At 40.0% G+C, this 19,417-nt stretch overlaps 1 protein-coding gene across 1 annotated transcript in view; it reads left to right on the top strand.

Annotated features, from left to right (window-relative positions):
- The window catches only part of HECW1 (HECT, C2 and WW domain containing E3 ubiquitin protein ligase 1), a 179,665-nt gene that overhangs the window by 120,708 nt on the left and 39,540 nt on the right, over positions 1 to 19,417 (top strand). Inside the window, 8 exon segments of the mRNA XM_086614549.1 lie at positions 2,654 to 2,775; positions 5,785 to 5,970; positions 6,567 to 6,701; positions 12,712 to 12,817; positions 13,023 to 13,119; positions 15,170 to 15,253; positions 16,307 to 16,416; positions 18,603 to 18,723. Of these exon segments, the coding sequence (XP_086470675.1) occupies positions 2,654 to 2,775; positions 5,785 to 5,970; positions 6,567 to 6,701; positions 12,712 to 12,817; positions 13,023 to 13,119; positions 15,170 to 15,253; positions 16,307 to 16,416; positions 18,603 to 18,723 (961 nt within the window).

Below are 19,417 nucleotides of genomic sequence, written 5' to 3'. Positions count from 1 at the left end.
GATGGCATTCAGTTCTGGGGAAAACTGCAGTTCCACGGGGGACTGGAACTTTATTACACTGAGCTGCAAAAACTAATTAAAAGAAAAGAGGTTTAGACTTGAAGCTACAGGTTTTAGACCCAAAGCTACAGGTACAAAGCTAGATACAAGGGGCCTCAGTTCTTTTTTAACAATTGCTAAGACAGACAAAGCATTTTTACTTTAGTAAAGGGCTATCTAAAATTAAAATGGAAAAGGTATGAGGTTTTTATTCACCTTAGTAGCTGCAAAACCAGCGCTGTCTCATTTTTGCTGCAGTGTGATATTTATCTTGAGACGTTGCAGTTTATTCTCTCTGGGCATGGCTTCTGCACTGCCACATTTGCCCATGTGGTCACACCTGCGGTGGCCCTGGCATCGAGTGTGAAAAACTTGTGTTTTTAAAGCTGCAGTTTTGTGATAGCTTTGAGCTGATCTAAGTGTGTGCTGCCACTGATGAGGCACAGCTCTGTTTTTGCTCATCACTGACTTATGTGACAGGACCCCATACCAGAGCAGAGAACTGCTCTGCCTGAAAAATAACCTTGTTTCTTATACTGAATGTTGGTTTTAGCCAGATTGGTTTTTTCATCTGGCTCATTAGATGACCAGACAAGAATGACATTATTCTCCACTACAAAGGAGAAGAGGAGAATGTTTACCCGGGATGGCAGGGAACTCTTCTACTCTTTTTGGTGGTAGTCATATTAATATTTTCTTAAAACATTTATGATACCATAGCCTAAGTGTTTGTTTCAGGTAAGAAACACCAGCAGTCAGACTAGTGCCCACTATGCAACTTGTGGACATGCAAATATAACTATCGTCTGCTTTATGTGAGAACTTGCACCACCAAAATGAACAACCAGTTCTCTTCCTTTGGATCATTCTCATCTCTACCTATCTTTGTGTTCTCTGTTGTCTGCTGGAAGTAAATCTGACTTCTTATCATCCTTTTGCCATCCCTCTGTAAATACCATTGGCAAAGGGAAAGAACCAACACGATGTCTGCTTGAATTTTCTTCATGTCCCATGTTGAATAGGAAGAATTACACAGAGAAATAGTGAACTTACTTTTTTTTTTTAGCAAGCTTAGAAAAATACTCAATTTTGCTTGTTTGTTTTCCCGATCCAGTAGGTGTTTTTAGCTTGAAAATCGATTTTGACCAAGAATGTTTAATGTTTGATATTCAAAGCTTCTTTGCAATCCTTTATATTTCCATTTATGGGAGCCCTTTATCTGCACAGGGTCTTGTAGGGAGAACCCAGTCCTCTCTGCTAGCAGCTGAAATGGAAATGAGGTACACATTGTATTATTAGTATTTAAGTTACAAGTAATGTAGTCATTACTTGTAATATGTATAATCATCTACTATCATAGCCTACATAATGAAATAGTAATTTAATAGGAATTGCTACCAGTATTTAGGTCAGTTTATTACGTAACATTCACTTTTTCGTTTTAACCCCGAAGAGCTAATGAGTATGATATATGTCATCTTAGGTTATTAGGAATTATTTTTTGCTGTAGATAATTGCTTTGCTTTTAGGATAAAAAGTCAATATTATGTAAAATGCTGAGAATTAAAAGATCAAGGGTGGTGTAAACCACACTAGAATAAGAAAAAGCTGCAGGATGATACATTTGCTATTTGCCTTTTAATTTAAATGAAAAATGTCAGAAGGAATACAATTTAGGCACATTAATCCAGATTCTAGGTGAGTATAAATCAATTTAACTTCAGCAATGGATCTAGACTGCAGTTTTAAGTGGATAGAATAGTATGATGTGTCTAGCAGGAAGGAAAAAAAAGTGATAGTTGATAAGAAAAAAAAAAAAGGGTATCTGTATTTATTCTGTTGATGACATCTGCATCCAATTTCCTTGGACTGCAAATAAAAGTTGTCTTGTATTTGAAAACATCAGAACTGCACACTCAAACTGTAATTCCATGGTAGGAAGCACTTTTCCGGTGTCTGTGGAAGGTCAAGGAGTTCCCGCCTCTACGGAATTTACATTCTCAACCTCAGTTCTGCTCCTGTGCTTCATGATACAGATTAAAAATAGTCCCTTTGTGTCTGTTTTTGTTTTCTTTACCGTACAAGTCCCCAAAACCATGGACTTGCCAACAATAATGCATTTACAAGTAAAGGGTAAACATGGATGTGAGTGGCTGAGCAAGGGGCTTCCTTAACCCCATCTTGCTTCCAAATATTTTCTCCTGGTGAATCCCTCAGGCTGGGTTGGGAAATCAGATCTCTCCAAAATCAGCAGTGGGGGAACCAGTCAAGACCTGGGTGACAGTATTGAATCAAACCATCAGCTGGTAAAAACTGCTATGGTCACATTGACATGTAGAGACAACAGTAGATCTGACACAGAGTTTTATAACATCCAGTACAGAAAACCATCCAGCTCCTCCCCTGCCACTGTAAGTACTGTACCACTAACCATAAGGAGAACATCTGCCACTTTGCCAGCAGGCTTGTCTTGGAAGCGCAAAGAAGGTAGGTGCATTGGGCAGGATGGTGACTTTTTTATACCATCATTTTTGCAGCCTTTCATTAAAGGTTAAATAATAGACTGCTCTTGCCACTATGTTAATAGGATTGTACTGCTTTTTTTTTTGTCCAGAGATTAGGAGAGAAGGTTCCCTTTCTCCTGTGAATTCTCAAAAAATCACCTTGTTGCTGCAGTCTCCAGCTGTGAAGTTCATCACCAATCCTGAGTTCTTCACTGTGCTGCATGCAAACTATGTAAGTAATTATGATTTGCTCCCTCACGCTACTGATTTGTGAATCCAAATGCTGCACCCCAGCGCTTCAGGGAGAATGCACACTGAATTTGAAATGTGTGGCACGGGCCTCGGTTGTCCTTTCTGAGCACCAGACCAGGTTGGGGACAGTACAGGTAGGCTTCTCCAAGGAGACTGTTGATGAGATTCTGCCTCACACAAGGAGTTCCCTGGTACAGAGAAGCTCATTAATGTCATCCTTCCAGAATGAGCAGAAATCCTTGGTTTTGGCTTGGTTGATTCTGTTGTCTGTTGCTGCAGGGAGTGAGGCTGTTGCCTTTCGAGCCATGTTCTTGAGAAATCTTAACTCAGATACAAACAAATCTCAGGGAAACAGAGGGAAAAAAATATTGCCTTATGCAGTTTGCACTCCCAAGAAACAGGTGGGCACAATGCAGTGAAAAAAATACTGACTTGAGTCAGTGCAGCTATTTTGGAAAAAGCAAGAATGAAAATGAATTTTCAAAATTCAAATAACTCTTTTTTTTCCCATTAATACAGTAAATCTGCATGTTTTCTTTCAAACCTGGTGTGGAGTGAAAAAAATGCAATGTCAGGTCAACCAGGAGGAAGCAGATAGAAGTCTCACAAGGAGATGCAGTCCTAGTTTTCCATATCTTGAATGTATTTCAGCTAGGCATCTACACATGACTTCTGAATATTTGGAAAGTCATCCTTTTCTGGGTAGAGATGACCTTTCTTTTTGAAAGGAAAAGAAATTAAAACACTTCAGGAGTTGCCCCAGCCCAGGTCTTTAGCTAACTACAGACATCAAGTTTTGGCTGTGATACTTTGCAGGTTGAAGCCAGCTGTCCATCTCCCAAGTGTCTGCCAGAGATTATTGCCCATGAAATCCTGCAGAGGAAGGGATATGTTAACTCATCTGACATATTACCTGAACTAGATTATGGAGTGCACATAATTTCTTCCATTGACAGGGTGATGTATGATGATTTATAGCTGGAAGCAATATCATTTTCATTCGGCATAGTTGTTTGCAAAATGAGTAACTGATTCCATAGCAGCGTAAAGGAACAGCTCACGAGAGACTGAATCCCAATTTTATTTCTCACTGAAATAAAAAAAGCCAAGAGAGGCCTTCAGTTTAAGCTTATAAAGCTGTCTCTAATATGAGAGCCAGAATAATCCATTGAAACATCTGTCAAATGGTCATACAGATTCCATTTGTACAGAAATAATGGCCCGCATAACTTTTGGCTTGACATGGTTGTAATATTTTAACCACAAGCCCCTATTAAAATTTCGAGCTATTAATTATGCCAATGAAGTTGAGATTGGAAAATATTATCCAGCAGTTAGAATTAAAAGGAAAAGACTCTCGTTTTTTAGATATTTTATTTCCATAAAGGTGTAAAACTACTTTACAGTTTTTGTTTCCCTAGTTGAAGCTAAGAGATACTCAGACAGTCATTGATCAAAATACACATTAGATCAAAATACAACTTCTCTCATGGAGTAGGCTGGGATCTTAGCAATTTGTGACCATGAAGTTTTCCTGAATTATAACTGGGTCGTATCTTCAGAGCAGAGATCATATCTCTGTAATTTCATAACGTTTACCAACCCTTGCCATAATTAGGGACCCTGTGCTGCAGGGAGTATTCTCTTCTCAGCGCTACCACCATGATAAATCCTTACATAATAAAGATAATACTTGTAAATGCTTTATTGCATTATAGTAGTTAAAATATATTAAAAGTACACAGAAATTGAGAATTCAAAGCTGTTGGGTCAGATTCTCTGGACAGATTACAGCTGTGCTCACTGAGGCTCGCTTTACTGGAGACATGAGTTCTCCAGTGATCCTTCCTTATTCTGGTGAGTAATTACATCCTTTGGGCTGACCAGCAGAACCAATGCATTCATTTTCTCTCTAGTGAAATGGTCAGAGGGGTTGCATATTTTTGTAAAGTTTCCTACCCTATCTTGAGGAGCTTTTTGAGACGTTCAAGGCCAGGTTGGACAAGGCCCTGAGCAACCTGATCTAGTTGGAGATATCCCTGTTCCTTGCAGGGGGGTTGGACTAGATGACCTTTGAAGGTCCCTTCCAGCCCTAACCATTCTATGATTCTATGATTCTATGAAGTAAAAGATCCCAAGAATAGCCTCTGGATTAGAAGAAGTGTTGTCACCACAAGTGTATTTTGTGGTGCTCTATCATTGAACACACTGTGGCAACAGATGTAGTTCACTTTGGCCCCGATTCTGCAACCAGATTAGCACTAACTCACTCAGAACTGCATCAGGGTACATCACTCTAAGAGGTGTATTTAATGCCCATTGTGAGATACAGCTAGCTGCCTGAGGGGTGGCGTTAGCATCTGAGTCATGAAAATGTCTCCATCTGACATGCTTTGTGGTCCTTGCAGAAACAACCATTCAGTTCCAGGAAACGATTCATATCTTCCAAAAACAGACAATTGAAAGTGTCTGTTTCTGTCCTGTGGCTATAAAGCGACCATAAATAAGATAACGAGCTTGGATGTAGACATCTGCATTGAACTCTTAAGTTCCTGAATCCTATCACATGCATCTTGATTTGAATTATAGCATAAATACACGTTCACGGCTGTCTTTGCATCTCTCTGGCATCATGCCGTCACACAAACAGTGTTTTTGTTGACCGATGAAAGCAATGAAATAGGCACAGCTACGTGCATGTTGAGTGCGTGGTGGTTTGGCTGTCCGTCTTTTTGGAGTGCATTAGAAAGGCAGTTTATGCACAAGCTAACTGTGCATAATGTATGGGATGTTTCACTTTCCAGATTGTATTTCTTAATTCTGGGTGTTCGTGTGAAGTAGTCATTCAAATCAAAATGATGAGACGGAAATGATTCTTGACTCTAACAGGATTTGTTTCAGATCTTTGGGCATGTATCCCATGAGATAACCAAATTTGTTGTTTTGACATCAGAACTGGTTTTCCTCACTTCTGTTTTCCATCTCATAGAGTGCCTATCGAGTCTTCACTAATAGTACCTGCTTGAAGCATATGATTCTAAAGATCCGTAGAGATGCTCGTAATTTTGAGCGCTATCAGCACAACAGAGACCTGGTAAATTTTATCAACATGTTTGCTGATACCCGACTGGAACTTCCGCGTGGCTGGGAGATAAAAACTGACCAGCAGGGCAAGGTAAGAGTGCCAACAAAACCAATAACCTGTATAACATGGCACATCAGGTTACATGATTACTAAGGATTCCTTCCTTCTTGACTCAAAATTGGTGAAGGTTTGGTTTAAACAACAAAAGCAGCAAGCAGAGTTATTTCAGAAGCAGAAAAAAGCTTCAAGAACAAATGTTTTGAAGCAGAGTGGTGACCCTCTAGCTTTTTGTGGAGTATCACGCCATGGCCAATGCAGCACTGGACTAACAAAGAAGTTTAAGCCAGAGTTTAGATCTGTCATGACTGCAAAATTTGGCTTAGTGTCTCTGCCTCCAATGAAGCTTTGCTGAGTGACTTCTGGAACCACGAAACAGGCTAAAGCAGTGCTCCCCTGTAATTTTATTCTCTTCTGTCTTGTTTACTTCATGGCCATTACACATGATTTTGACCAGATATTTTCCAAGAGCTGTTCTAGCTTCGACTAAGAGAGCTCTGTTGTTTGCAGATATATTCCATGGACTGTACCTAAACACAATTGCCAGTGGTTTTCACTTTATGATCCCACAATACCATCACAGTGTTAGCAGTCGTCTTACAAAAAAACTTTGTTCCTGTGTGTTTCAGTCTTTCTTCGTTGACCACAATAGCCGTGCTACCACTTTCATAGATCCCAGGATCCCGCTGCAGAATGGTCGTCTCCCTAATCACCTGACTCACAGGCAACATCTTCAGCGACTTCGTAGCTACAGCGCTGGAGAGGTAACTGTGCTAGTATCAATACAGTTACTTTTGACAGCAATCTTCTGTGTAGAATTAAAAACACTTCTTATCTTTGAAAAGCATCTAAACAGAGTGTCTTGTGGATATTTGTCTTCCAAAGGAAATTAGGATTTTTTTTTTTTTTTCTTTCTGAAGGGTTTATCTTATAGCTTGCTGGTAACAAAGGTTTATATTTTGACAGTTTTCGTAATAAAATAATGAACAAGTAAAACTAAATAACCAAAGTGAAATGATGACAAAATAGATTTTAAAAGAAGAATCTATATTTGACATCCTAGTCTTGTTTAAGTAAAGTCAAGTCGTTTGTTATTTTTATAGCCTGATACTTCAGCAGCCTCATATGTTTCTTCATTCCCCACTGTGGCACTGTGCTCCAGAAAGGTATACTCCCTAGCAGTAGTGTAGTAATGTGTGTTGAGGTTTGCTTCCCTGGCTTTCAATCACATTAAACATCTTTCCTGTGTTTCATGGGAGTGATTTTTATCACCGAGGGCCATGGGCAGGATTGATAGAAGCATAAATCTTGGGTTTGTGTTGTGGATTTAAGGAGGAAAAAGTACCAGCAATCACATTCTCCATATAGCAAATCCATACGGTTGAAGATTTGTAAAGATTGACGCTGAATAGGAGTAGAGATTAATTATGGCCGAAGGATCTTCCTCTTCCAGAAAAACATCCGGGGAAATGCTTGTGAAATTAACATTAAAATTTATTGCAGCATGACAAGTCTGAACACCTCCCACTGCCAAATGGGGTTGGGATCAGGAGCTGACTAGGGTGTGAGGTCAGTGATTCTGGACCAAAGGCAGACCAGGGATGAGTAGCTTGAGTAGGTTTTCCCCATCTTGGATGAATATAGCAACATATTTTCTGAAGACAGAAGTGTATCAATGGATCTGTTTCAATTATATTTTCCCACCAACTTAGGAACTTCCCTCTGCCAACAGCCTGCAGTTTAGTGTTGCTATTGTGACTGAATTTTGGACATGAATGTGAAAGTCACCTGCATGATGGTTCATATTTGGGCCCATGCTTGCCTGGGGCTTGCTGATAAATTCACTACGTCAGGGTCAGAAACACTGCTGAACAAATCAGGTGACCCAGCCCAAAAAATACACTTCGTTTTGCAAGTGCTGGCAAGGCTGGCAAAGTACAATTTGCAATAAACCCAAAATATCAAGTTCAGGGAAGAGAGTGAAAAGCATTGAATACTTCTGAGTCATGATTCTCTGGAGAAATTGTAAATTATTCATTGAGGCCACTGATATGGCATGATGAGCCAATGAAACGGGGCCTTCTGTCTCCGGAGCATCAGTGCTGGCACCTTCCTCTCACAGTCTTGGCGGCCCAGGTCCCGCAGTGCTTCTGCACCCTTGTCATAGTCAGTAGCTTCCCCTCTGGAAGTATCTGCTGCTTCACTGGAAGGACTCCCATTCATTTCTAAGGATGTTGGATCGGCGCCCGAAAGCCCACCATTTACGAGGAAAAGTTTCAACCGTTTGCAACTCAGCCCATTTATTAAGAGCCGCATGTTTTGTGCCATTTCGTCCAAGTGTATTTGGATGTGCTTTTGTCCAGTAATTCATGTCTGTAGGAACACACCTGGGGCTTTGTCCTGGCCATGTGTCAGCTGTCTGCAGCCCAACTGGTTTCCTTGCAGAGCAGGTCATGTGGCCTCTGGAATCTGTCACCAGGACAGTATGAAAGACCAAGACAGACAACCACCAGTTTTGAACATATGTACACATGTCAGATGAGCCTGAAGAAGAGCAGAACAGTGCAGCTTCAGTCATGATTGCTTGCAGGTTCCAGAGAGGGTATAGAAAAGATCCAGAGTAATGACAGCAAAAACTCTACCCCCTGCTTTGGCACACATACCTGGCATCCTGCCCACGTGCCAAAACAAGTTGCCAGAGTGTTGTGTGGACTTCCCAGGGACTTTGTGACACTGAGTAATCAGTTGAGGAAATTGCAGACAAAAATCATAGGCAGATGAGCCCAAAGTGGGGAAAAAAGTAGTACCCCAGCTTCACACACTCAGCAATGGCTCTTAGCTGAGTCACCGTAAAGAAATTATTATGGTTCAAAGAAATTGTCATCTCAGTACTCAACAGTGGACAAAAAAGCAAATGGAATTCTTAGAAAATTAGTAGAAAGATCTATTTAATCTAGGAGAGGACAGGCATTACAAGAGCTAAGTATTTGTAGTAGAAGTCAAACCAATTCAATTAAGATAAGGAAGGGCTGAAATTCAGTGAGAATAGTTAACTATAGGAACTGATGTTTACGTAGGTTTTGGTTCTCCGTTTCTTCATACTTTCAGGCCAAAACATAGTGCAAAAGCCAGTTTTGTCTTAGTCACCAACAAGTTTCTGAGCTCCCTGGCCAGAGGCAGTACAGTGAATAGGTTGTAGTGTTGAAGTAAAAACGATGATCTCCTGCACTCCCTTCTGTGATATCCATGAATCTTCTAAATCCTTTTGGCTCCTCAAAATGTGGCCTTGATTCCTGCCTAATAATCTACGGTGTTGAACAGAATACCTTGCAATACTAATGAAGAATTGATTTTTAGTATTTCAAATGTACTTTTAAAACTCCCTCATGAAATTGGAACATAAAAATATGCTTTCTAAAATATGGCAGTTTTCTTTGCTTTATGACATTGAAAATTGATTCTCAGTAGAGAATAGAAATAGCAATTGCATAGCTTCCATAGAAGGCTGGCTGTTGCTTCCAAGTACTTTTATTCATGGCTTTCCCCAATTATTAACAGGCCAAGCAGAGATTAAAACTGCCCTTTTCAACTTAATCTGTATATGGTGGGCTGTTTTAAAAAACAGGAAATCTGACTCCATTTCCCTCTTCCAAGAAAGAAAGCATCTATTTCATAACTTATTCTGTAATATTTATCCTTTCTTTCATGTTGATATGTTCTCCTGAATGAAGAACCTCTGTAAAAGCATTTGATGTCCACCTGAGTAGATTCTTGATATTAAATGGTATTATATATTAATTTGACAAAAATGCCACAGATCGTTCAGTAAGCACTTCTGTAAGTACATCGATCTTTTACAGGAAAACGGTGGTTGATGCTACTCTTGGCTACCTGATTTTTGAAAGAAAAGTTCAGGTAGCTATACTGGCCATCAGTAGCTAAAAGAAGATAGGTCACTAAGTGCTTCATTTCCTTCTGCCACTGCTGTAAACAGAACAGGTCAGAAGCACTTTCCATTTCCTTTGAGGGACTTTCCATCTGCAGTGGAAATCAACGTGTATGATTACAGGGCAGAGATTTTGAAGACGAAAAGAAGAAAGAAGCAGGCATCCATAAATGGAGAGGCAAGAGTTTCTGGTTAGCAAGAAAAGCAGAGGAGGTGCTGGATTGTAGCAGTATATAAATCTCCTTACTGACCCAAACCACAACAAGCTAGCAGCAGGACTCAAACAGGCAGGAGCCTCTCAAATTCAGCAATGATGCAAAATCCGTGAAAGGGTATTATATCACTGAAAGGCTCCTGTGATAGTCTGGACTCCACTCTGGTTGCAGCATCCCAGGATCAATTGCAAAGCTGTTAAACCCTGCCATAAATCTGTCAGATTACCCTGCACTACATGAACCAAGTCACTAAATCGTTAGAGAGGTCATTCTTTTTTTTTTTTTTTAATTAGAGAATAGTGTACTAATCTAAATTAAATGATTCAATTAGAAAGTCAAAGTAGACAAGGTGATTGTGATTAAATGCTGAATTGGAGCAATCAATTTTACTATATTAGCTAAAAGATTGGAAAGAGGAGTGTTAGCAAAACGGAAGTTAATTAGAAGGCTGGGAATTTTCCTGTTGTGTTGCCGAGAAAAATTGTTTAGAGGTGTAAATGTGTGAAGACCATGATCCAAGCACAGCATGAGCAATGCCTGATGATGGTGATGAAACGCCACAGAGTGTGCAGTTTATTATTTTAAGGTGCTTACGGAACCGGATTCTTACAATGGAGATGACTTTAACTGTTAAACCAGAATTGGGAAGAAGGGAAGGGGGAAGCGATGGTTTCCCTTCATGGGCTCTAGACACATTTCATTTCAGAATTCTTGCTTCAAGAGAAATATGTTCAGGCACACAACTCAGCAGCACTGGAAAGCTAGCCAAAAGAAAAAAAAGAAAAAACCACAGTCAGGTAACATGAGCAAGGGGAGAACCTAGTCGCAAGCTGGGCAGAAATACCATGCAGTTCCCAAGTGACAAGCAAATACCAGCTGGTGCTAATTTTTATGGGAGATGGGGATTTAACTCCTCTGTTACACCTCCTTTTCCCCCTTCCTACCTTCTATTCAGTAAATCTATGTGTAGCAACAAGGGCGCAGGATTTGTCTTTGCCAATCATGAGTCAGAGACCACCCTTAAAAATAGGCTCACCCACAATCTGTCCTCACATGCAAGCCTGTTCTACAAGGGCATGAGGAGAGATATGGAAGTGGAGAAGCTGAGCACAACACGATGCCTTGGCACCATCCCACACGTACTTGCTAACAGCTGATCACACACTAGAGCGTGGTGTTGACTACGCTGCCCAAGAAACGACTCTTCCCAGAAGGGCTTTATGCCCACTGTGGCAATGGATTATAGGGCACCTCTTTCACCTAAGCTGCCTCCTTCTTCCATAGCATAGAGTGAATGCCATAAAGGCCACACGGTGCCTGTCAGGATGGATGCCTGGCTCACAGGGCAAAAGCTGCCTAAGCCTGAAGCAAACTTGCGGTGTCAGTCGACCCATGGAGGTGTGAGAAGGAGACAAAGGCAGAAGATTTAGCACAGCACAGAGGGACTTAGTGACTTGTGTATGGCCTGCTTGAAAGTTCTTCTTGGTTTTAAAGGTGAGAAGGGTTGGACCATGGTTAGCACATCAGTCCATTAAATACTGCGGGCTTGACTGTTTTCCCTGACACTGGGATAACTCTCTTGGAGTCAGCAGATGCATACCAATATAAAAGGGGTGCAAGTGAAATCATAAGAGAATGAAGGAGCGAAATATTCACCATGCACTTTCACAGCAGTTTTGTGTTTCAATTACAGTATGTTTAATTAGAATCATTAAGATTTTTCATTGTTTAACCTGTGTGTTCACACATATCAAGTGTATTGACTGGTATCTTGTTACATATGAACGTTTTATGCTTTATGTGCTCCAAAGGCAACTTGCCAGTCACATTTAGCTTCTCAGTTTTCATTTATATCCAGTTGGAAGACCTGGCGTTTGGCCGTACCACTGAAAGTGAGTTGGCACCATTTGCTTGGACGCAGAGCTAAGCATTTAAAATATTGGAGTAGGGGCAATTTCTTCCTGAAGTGGTTGCCAAGTACTACAATTTGTGCAATGAGAAAGGAGCAGCCATCAGCCCAATGGAACGGCAATTGGAATTCATATGCATCTTGTCCTGGTACAGGATGTCCTTGCACTCATTTTGTAGCGGTACTCCTCTATTGACTTCACCATGGCCACGTTGTGGAGGAACACACACGAGAGAGGTGGATTCCCCTGAGCTTGCACAAGTCTACAAACAGTTACCTAGCAAGCCATGACTTACTGAAGACGGGTTGCCAGACCTCACTGTATGGCTTTTGATACCCTCATATCTAAGTGTTTTCCCACATTTTAATGTATCTGCCTTCTTGAAGAGATTCCATTCACTAAATGTTGTGTTTAGGACAGTGGTTTTCTTTACGTTCCTCAGTTAAGTAGGAGTGATAAATTTCCTTCTTACTACTCCTTCTAATAAACTCTTCAGATGATGTTCTTTTTTGAATGTATACGATTTGACTTCTATTTCTGTTTATGCAAGTTAGGTTATGCTAAGACTTTCTGTACTTTAGTCAGTAGTCAGCCTCATAGGCCGTTCTGAAAATCACAAAAGTAAAGGTGAGAAAACTATTTACTGACTGATGTGCTGCTAATGGTCAGTTTGCCCATCTTCCCTTTTCCTCTGATGTTGTAGGCCTCTGAAGTTTCTCGGAACAGAGGAGTTACTCTATTGGCCAGACCAGGCAATAGTCTCGTAACAGCTATTCGAAACCAGCACCACCATGAGACATTACCTCTGGGTAAGCCAAATTTCTCTTTTCTTTTCAAAGCAGCGCTCACAAAGATGCTTTTTAGAATTTCTCATCAACCACATGCACTGCTTCATGTTGCCCTGTGCCTCACTGGCAGTGCAGTCAGCGTACCCCTGCACAGTCATGATGATGTGGCCAGGCCCCTTCAATGGTTAATTAAGCCTCTGTGTTTGTTTTCCTTTTCCTTTTTCAGCTTACAATGACAAGATTGTTGCATTTCTACGCCAACCCAACATTTTCGAGATGCTTCAGGAGCGTCAGCCCAGCTTGGCCAGAAATCATGCACTCAGGTACTGCTGTTTTCCCCACTGCTAAAACCAAATTCCAGGAAGAAGTGACTTCTTGTAGTGGGGAAAAACAAATTCTAGTAGCTGTAGAACAACTTGAACAACAGTACTAATTCTAGTAGCTTGAACAACAACTTGTAGATTAACTTGGGCCCCATATGGAACTGTCACCTTTAAAGAGTAGGTTTGGACCACCAGAATCAGTGTAGTTATTGTAATTATTTTCCACAGACACCCAAGAAATAAGAAGAACCAAAATAACTAAGGGCAAATAGTGACATATCTAATTTCCACTCTAAGTATTACTGAATAGCAGAAACTGTCTTCACTTACAATTACCACTTTACTTTTCAGAAGATAGAGTTAAAATTATGTTTTGATGGAAGTCAGCAGCAGAACCCAGTACCTTCAGCAGAACCAGGATTTTGCCTCATGATTGGATTTACACCCATGCCATGGACATAGTCACCCGAGATTTTATAAAGAAATGGGAGCATTATGAAGTAGATTAAAGACAGGAGTATAATCTTTCTCACTTATGACTTAAGAGTAATCCTTTCCAAAGTAATTAAATTGTGTCTTATGCCCATTCCTTTCCTATTAGGTTTTTAAAAAAAAAAGAATAAACAGAACCAAAAGCCAGTACAATTTAAACTCATTCTAATTCTAAAAGTTAAATTAATTGGTTTTGGCCAAGAACCTAAGCTGGTATTAGTTAGTCTCAGCAATGCCAGTGTGCACCAGCTAAGAGTTTGACCAAGAATTTAGTTTGTACTGTGCAATAAAAAGTGTGACTGGGGAACTAGTAGAGGAGGGAAGGAAGAGCTAGGGAAGAACCTTCAAGTTCATGCAGTGCAGTTTCTGCTGGTAGCCTTCCTGACTCATCATTTACCTGTGGGAGCCAGACAAAGAGTTCTTTGGGTGTAAAGATTAAACTTCCTTCCTGGAGGAAGTAATACGTTCAAACAAAATAAGGGAAACAGAATGAAAAATACCCCACTATTCAAGATGTACATTTCTGTAACTGAGAATTTATCATCTCCACCATCAAATTATTCCAGACTATCTCTTTTTTTCTCAGATGTAATTTGAATTCTCATTTCTCAGAGAACAGATGATGCTTTTATATCCTTTTGAGTAGAGAACAAAATTGGCTAGTGATAGGGACTAGACAGCTTAGCCAGTGACTAATGAGATTTGTAACAGGATATTGAGCCCTTCGCCTCCAGGTCATTGCTTTGATTACAGCTTAGGTCAGGAGTGATCCAGAGCTACCCTCTAAAGCTCATACAGCAGGTCTTAAGCAAGCTCCTAGGAGACAAATGTCCGTCTTTTACAGGGCTTGATTCTGCAATATTGCAGCCCCACCCAGAAGACACTAAAGTACATCCTTGACTTGAGGTAGAATCCTTCGACTTGATACTAGAATAAATATTCTTGGGCACTGTAATGCGTTAGAAACACACTGACAGGTTGGGGTGTAGAGCTATATCTTCCATGGCCCTAATCTGCTGATAGGATCCTATCCTCTGTTTCCCACTCCTTATTAGCAGTCATTTCAACAACAAAATGTGTGATTTTACACATGTACTGTATTACCTCTCTGTGATGAATTAATGACAAGTATATGTTAGAGTGTTATTTGCCAGATAGAACTGACAGGGGTAAAGGAAGCGGTGTTATGTAAAATTCTGTTAATGAAAGGTGGTATATTAGTTGTAGCCTTAAAAAAATTGTCTGCGACCTTAGCTATAGTGCTACACGTGAGCTTAGAGGACTAAGAATCATTCTGTTTTCTAAAATATGGTATAATATCTCTTGCTTTTGGATCAGGAAACTGAGTGATAAAAATAGGTTCTTTTTTGCAAGTTTGTTAGTGAGACTAGAAAAATGAATCAGGCAGTTAAGATGTTTGCCATTTTTGTACGGAGAGAAACAGGAACTGGCAAATACCAAGGAATAATAACTCTGTGTGTAGTTCATGTCTTGATAATGGCATGTTTTCTTCTTCTTTTTCTTTCTTCTCTTCTCAATAACATAATTTATGTTTCAGGGAGAAGATCCATTACATTCGGACAGAGGGTACACATGGGCTTGAAAAATTGTCCTGTGATGCAGATTTAGTAATTCTGCTGAGGTAATCCATTTGATCAAAAGCACAACGTCATTACTTACGGTACCAGAGAAGTTGGCTTGCTCTTTCTCAGCATAATTGAAAAGATTTTGTTAAATCTTCCAGGTCATTAGAATAGGATTCATTGTTATCCAGAATAATTCAGCCAGAGCATATCTGTCAACTCTTACGTCCTGGAAGGCAGCCTCCATCAGTGCAGTAAACTCCGTCCCCAGCCAGCTCAATCAATACAGCTGTTACCATCAAGCAGATGATAAAAAAGAATCTGGTCAAAATGTTTCCTTTTAATGTAAAAATTCTTACTTCCTTTTTTTTTTTCTCCTTAAAAAAAGAAAAAAGAGGAAAAAACTTGTCTTTCTCAATACAAGTAAATAATTTAACTGCTCATGAAATTGCTAGTTTTACCATAGCAGAGCTGCTCACACATGCAGGGCCATGTCACACTAATGAAACCTTGATGTATAGTGCCATGGGCATTGTTTGGGTAATTTAGATAAGGCTTTAATTTTTACTGGGACCAGAGAGCTTGGTCTTTAGGTCCTAGCTACTTTTGTTTAGCACAGATAAGGATTTATTTTATTGTTTATTTATTTCTTACTTGGAAAATGTTGCATTGCCCAGGTGGTTTTGGTATGCTATATAGCACTGCCTAATGCAAGAAGTTTACAACTTACTCCCATCAACTTAATCCAAACGGTCAAAGAGCTGAGCTGTATGAAAATGTACGACCCAAGAAAAACAACCTGACAGACAGATGTGTGTATCTTTGCTTCTCAGTTCTAACATGTCGAAGTTGTCCCTGTTTACTGCATAGCCTCAGATCTGTATCAGTAGATTGAGGCACTGTGTTAGCATGAAATGTCTAATAAAATTCATTTTGTTCTTCTTTGTTATTGGTGACCATACGTGATTTGGGAAACTTAAGGATTTTATGAATCCATGAGTTCAGATATACCCAGACTTAGGACCACAGCAAACTTGCACCGTACTGCATATCTGCATTCCTTCGTGTGATGAATGTGAACCAAACCTCTCCCTATCATTTCTTCCATGCAGCCTTTTTGAAGAGGATATTATGTCCTACATACCACTGCAGGCTGCCTTCCATCCTGGTTACAGTTTCTCTCCTCGCTGCTCTCCTTGTTCATCACCCCAAAACTCTCCAGGTAAGGAGATGAGGAAAATAATACAAAATCTTGCATTTGTGGTATTTCTCCTAATAAATACAAAGAGGGAGATTCAGAGCCAGCATCAATTGTCAGCCTGCTAATTCCAGTGCCCACTCCGAACCTGGCCGCAGCTGCTCTTTCACTGGCTCGGTTACCCTTGCTGTTATGTATCTGTTGAAACATTAACAGTGGATGAAGCACAGAGATCAGAAATTGCCCATATGGAAGAAGGTATTTTCCTGCTTTTTACATAGTTGGAAAGGATTAGAATAAGAGAATGGTACACTCCAAACATAACTTAATGACATGGAAGCGTATTCACGTTACGTGACAGGAGCAAAGAGCAACTTGCAAATCAAAGGTGTGTTGCAGTACTTCCAGTACTCCTGTAAAGTTCAGTCTCCTCCCCTTGGTGTTCCAAAGACTTCTCTTCTTCCCAAGACTCATCTATTTTAAGACCTGAGGGGATCATCTTGATCATCTACTCTGACCTCCTGTGTTGAGCCCATTAACTTAGGTTTGACAGGAAACGTATTTTCCAGAAAGACGTGCTGTCTGAGAAGGTTATTTCCAGCTGTGGCATGTGTCTGTAGTTATTGTTTATGCTATAGAAATTTGAGGAGCTAATGTCTTCCTTTTGCCAAGATATACAACCCCCACCACAGTCTCACTACGTGACTGTGTCCAGTGGCCATTTTGAGAGAATCGACAGAAATGTGAATCTGAAGAAATAGATTTTTGGCTGAGCTTTTTTAACATTCATTTAAATTATCTGATTTCAAACAAAATTAATGGATAAGAGACATTCAAATCTCAGAGGTGGCAGTGGAAAATAGGAAGGTTTTTTGATGTGAAGAAGTTAAATGCTTAACCTTTGTCTGTAGGAGGAGAGTGTTTTGTCAGAAGATCCTGTATTCATTGACGAGTTTTAACACCATTGTTAATACAGTTCCCCTCCTCTACATCAGGAGAGGTCATAAACAAGTCTCCTGCAAGACAAGAATCTAAGTATTTGGCGAGAACATGGCTTAAGAAAATGTTAGAAGAACTGCACTGGACTTTACCTGTTCTTGTGAAAACACAAGAAGGGCAAATATTAATTTCCAGCAATATACTGTCTGCTTGCTTATTTCTGCCACTGGTTTCATAGCCCATGAGAGCAACCATTCTCTTATGTCCTAAGGGAAAAAAAGTCTAACAGAAGAAAAGAAGTGGTGCAAAGGATTCTCTTTGCACTGCACATAAATATGCCTTTCTGTTTTACCAGCAGATAAAATTAGTAATGTCCTTCTCTCCCAGCAATGACAATACTTTGTCCCACTATTATAATTTTTCTTTTTTTCCTTCCTGTGGACGATTTTCTGCCAGATTTCTCATAAAAAGGCTTGTTTTTATTGTCTTCTGTAATGAGATAGGGAAATGGGATTTCATGGATCCATTCTTTCACCCTTTATGGCATGGCACTTGTTTACACAAAAGGACTAATCAGCTACTTTGATAATGCAGATTTCAAAACAAAGCAGGTCCCAAATTGCTAAAAATCTGCTGTTTGTGTGAATCATAATAGGAAAATGTAGCATTTCTTGCTGACAGAAATTCTTCTTCATGCCACAAAAGGTTTTTTGTGTTGATAGCTGGAAGTGTTTAATATACAGTCAGATTAACAGGGAAACCTAATTCCCAGCTTGGCTAGGGTGCTAGGCTCCAGTGAGAAGCCTTGCTTTGAGCTCCAGAGGTTTAATCCTGCCAAGTAAGGAGGTCTCCTTTACAATGCAGAGGAGAGAGATCTCTTAGAAGTGCAAAAGGGAAAGAAAACCTAAATACCAATGACCATGAGTGGGAGTTATGCATGTCAGTCTTTCTTATGCCTTTCTGATCCTTGAATTTCCGTTCAGATCAATCACAGTTAAAGACTGAGGCAACACAAAGGCACATACAAGGCAAGCTTAACAATTCTTTTGATGAAGAAGATACAGCCCCTGGAGGTCATTGCAATCACTGAATTATAGGAACTTACAACTCCATTAATGCCAGGTAGAACAAAAATGATACTGAGTGCACTGTATACCTGTAAAAAGTTCCTAATGCATTTGTTAGCCAGTTCTGTCTGGAAACATCAGCTGCATGATTTGGAAAAATTTAAAGCTCCTTACACTTTAGGATGCTGTTCATTTTCCCGCCAGGACTGCAGCGAGCAAGTGCAAGAGCACCTTCTCCATACAGGAGGGACTTCGAAGCCAAGCTGCGCAATTTCTATCGAAAACTTGAAGCCAAAGGGTATGGGCAAGGTCCAGGTAAAATTAAGTGAGTATTATGACGAGTCATTCACATAGTCTAACATGGTGCAACTTTGTCTTTTATCATTATCGCTGAACAAAGACACTGATAGGGAAGGAGAAACACACCCGAGATTTCATTTTGTACATGAACCATCAGGGCGAGATAATATCTTAGTATATCCTACACAAGAGTGACCTTCAAGAGGGCTTTGTGTGGAAGTTTTATTTCTTAAAGTTTCATATTCTCTTACACTCTCATTCTCTACCTATTTAACAAGGATGTTGGCATTCCTACCTATAATTTGCTAGTAGGAAAATCATCCATTCAGGCAAACATCCATTAGAGATTATAAACAGCTATGTCATTGTAATGATGGAGTGACTCCAAATCCTTTAGATCTACATATCAGCATAACTCAGGACCAGAGTATGACCCTATAGAAGTTATCCTTTACATGCAGGTTTAATTTTCAGTAGTTCTTTGTGTTGGTAGCCCTCCTAGATTTGAACTAGAGGCATTTCTGCCTCTCTTCATGTATTTTGGGAATCTCTGTCGCTTGGTTGTGGAGTTTGTTTTCCACACATCTTGATAGTTTTTGAGTCTGTACCTACTTGTGCTCTATCTAGTTATTCAACTTGGTCAAAGGACTATGTGTTTCTAAAAGTATTTCCTGGGCATCTGGTTGAGTTTATGCATCAGGTTGGCTTCCTACCAAATC

This window comes from Tauraco erythrolophus, chromosome 7 (genome assembly GCF_009769465.1).
Source record: "Tauraco erythrolophus isolate bTauEry1 chromosome 7, bTauEry1.pri, whole genome shotgun sequence".
NCBI lineage: Eukaryota > Metazoa > Chordata > Aves > Musophagiformes > Musophagidae > Tauraco > Tauraco erythrolophus.
Note: the sequence above shows the minus strand (reverse complement) of the source record. Positions and strands in the feature narration are given on the sequence as shown.